The 2500-nt window shown below is 39.4% G+C and overlaps 1 protein-coding gene across 1 annotated transcript in view; it reads right to left on the reverse strand.

Moving 5' to 3' along the window:
- Window positions 1-1166, reverse strand: part of LOC135221039 (uncharacterized) — a 135752-nt gene extending 134586 nt beyond the window's left edge. The window contains exon 1 of the mRNA XM_064258774.1: window positions 941-1166. Coding sequence (XP_064114844.1) covers window positions 941-970 — 30 coding nt within the window. The 5' untranslated portion in view covers window positions 971-1166. The remainder of the gene's footprint in view (window positions 1-940) is intronic.
- Between the last annotated feature and the right edge of the window lie 1334 nt (window positions 1167-2500).

Consider the following 2500-nt stretch of genomic DNA (forward strand, 5'->3'; position numbering starts at 1 on the left):
CGTGCCTAGTCATACTTTCTTGTGCCTTGTTGGTTTTCTTGCGGAGTCTTTCTCTCGTCAGACAGTCAGTCTTTTTGCAATCCTTATTTTTCTTCCCCTAACTTTCATTGCCCTCGGATGAATTGTCTGACGACTGTCTTACTCAATTTTTTAGGCATTTGGTAATTTTTTTTCCCCTTAATTCGGTTATCGACATTATTTCAGTATAAACTAGTTTGACTTGTTTCCTTGTATTACTGAACACTGAAACTTAGTTCAAAGGTTGGTATATAAATTTCTGTGCGTTTTCTGCTTTCCTTTTACCGTCGTCGTTCCAAATCCTTGTACTTTCGCTTATACGACCCTGATGTCACGATCTGGTGTTATGGCAGGATTTGAAAGGATGTAGCTCGTAATACGGGGCCTTGCTGCCCTTCTGGCATTTTCTGACGGCGTTTGTCCCTTTTCCAAATTATTTTTCCTGTGTGAGGAATTCACTCAGATAATTTCGAAGAGGATCTTATTATGTACTGAACTTATATTTGCGCTACCCTTACATAATGCCTTGTACCGTTCCCAAGATGAATGAAGTTGCGAAGATGAAGTTTAAGCAAGGAAAAAAAAGACTGCATGAATGATATATACGGAAGAGTTGATTTTCCATGTTATAACATTGACGATAAAAGATCATTTTTTCCTGTCGCATTGAAATCTCTGAACATAAATTGCCACGAAAACTTTAATGCAGCTGATATTTGTCTTTTTAATCTCGTTTGTCACTTGGCACCTGACGCACAGTTTGGCACTACATCCACTCATCATGTGCGTATAAGACTCAGTCAGCATTATTTGCGACTGGGCTGAAAAAATAATTCGTAAATGATGTGCTCCAAAATAATAAAGAAAACACACAGATCACACTAATCACAGTTAACACTCGAACAAAGCTGTTGAAACTCACCATTAAGGCGAGGCACACGATCTGCTTCATGACGGCGACGCTGACGAAGTAGCTGAAGGCAACTGTTCCGAAAGTTGACTGAAGGAGGACGACGGATCTTTACCGAGTATCTCTCTGTCGCAGAGATATAAATCGAGAGAGGGGAGAGACAGAGACAGAGAGCGTCTCTATCGAAGGGGGGAATGTATGCACACACAACCACGTCCTGATGCCCAATGAAGACCCAGAGGTTGGGTCTGAGAGGTCAAGTTGGGTAGAGGCATCGGTGATGGTAAGCCCTTCTTCTCCTTCTTCATCCCCTCCTATGTCTACCTCCTTACAGAGGCATCCTCCCCCATTCCCATCCCGACGTCCCTCCTCCACGTGGGTCTTGTTGAAAAGGTAAGTGAGTCGGGGTAGGGGGGGGGGGTTGCGGAAAGAGAAGAGGGAAGTAGGAGTGTAAGGTAAAGAGACGTAATAATAATAGGCTAATATTAATAAAAACTGCAATACTAGAACTAGTCATTATCTTAGCATTAGATATCACAAAACCGCTGCTTTGACACCATTGTCCTTGGTATTTCATATGGCAATCATGGATTTGATAACCAAAGGACGGAGAGAGAGAGAGAGAGAGAGAGAGAGAGAGAGAGAGAGAGAGAGAGAGAGAGAGAGAATGTTCTCATGAAAAGAAGGGTGTTTTGATTTGAAGGTTACAAGCTATAATAGAGCTAAAGACAGGATGCCACAGCCATTAACATAAAGTGGATAAAATGACACGTAACTGCCATCAGAATGAATCACAAAAGGTAAGAAATTAGTTTCCATTTAGGAAATGACAATGGAGACTAAATAAAAAAACGGGATATATTTATAAACTTCACGAGTTCTTATCAAAGGCTTATGGAAAGATGGGTGGGTGGATGTGTAATGGAAGGATTGTGAATTCAAAGAAGGAAGCAGATCCTGCATTGTCATTTAACCAGCAAAGGAGTCGATATTACTTGTTGGAATATTAAATATGCAAATGATGAAGGATCTTAGTTCATTAGTAGTATTAAATTTATCGGTGGGCCAGGAATTAAGCCCAAATTCATGTGATAGCATATGTGACATATTTTATAAGGGTTTATCGATGAAAAGCTTGAAAAACTAATTAAAAATATTAGAGCATAAATAATAATTTTAAAAAATGCCCACAGACAGACAGATCGATAAGAACGTCTTACTTCACATTGATCTATGTCTGAAAATCTAAAACGTGAATTAAATGTGTACTGTTCCAAATGTTAACATGATTGGAGAAGTCACTTTGTGTTTTCGGATCTCAAGCATGCTTATAGTTCGTATCCGGTCACATATCTATCCAGTGTCTATTAACTACAGAAAACAGGTGATCAATAAGAATGGATGAAATGATTTTTTTCTGAGAGCCCTCTCTTTTTCTACCACTACTTCTACTTCTGCAATAACGTAGCTGATACCCCTGGCACTCAAAACCTCAAGTCATGTAAACATAGTAACTATCCCTAAAATATAAGTCATTCATAAGCCCCATTTTTAGCATCAATTACAAACAAC

This window comes from Macrobrachium nipponense, chromosome 2 (genome assembly GCF_015104395.2).
Source record: "Macrobrachium nipponense isolate FS-2020 chromosome 2, ASM1510439v2, whole genome shotgun sequence".
NCBI classification, from domain to species: domain Eukaryota; kingdom Metazoa; phylum Arthropoda; class Malacostraca; order Decapoda; family Palaemonidae; genus Macrobrachium; species Macrobrachium nipponense.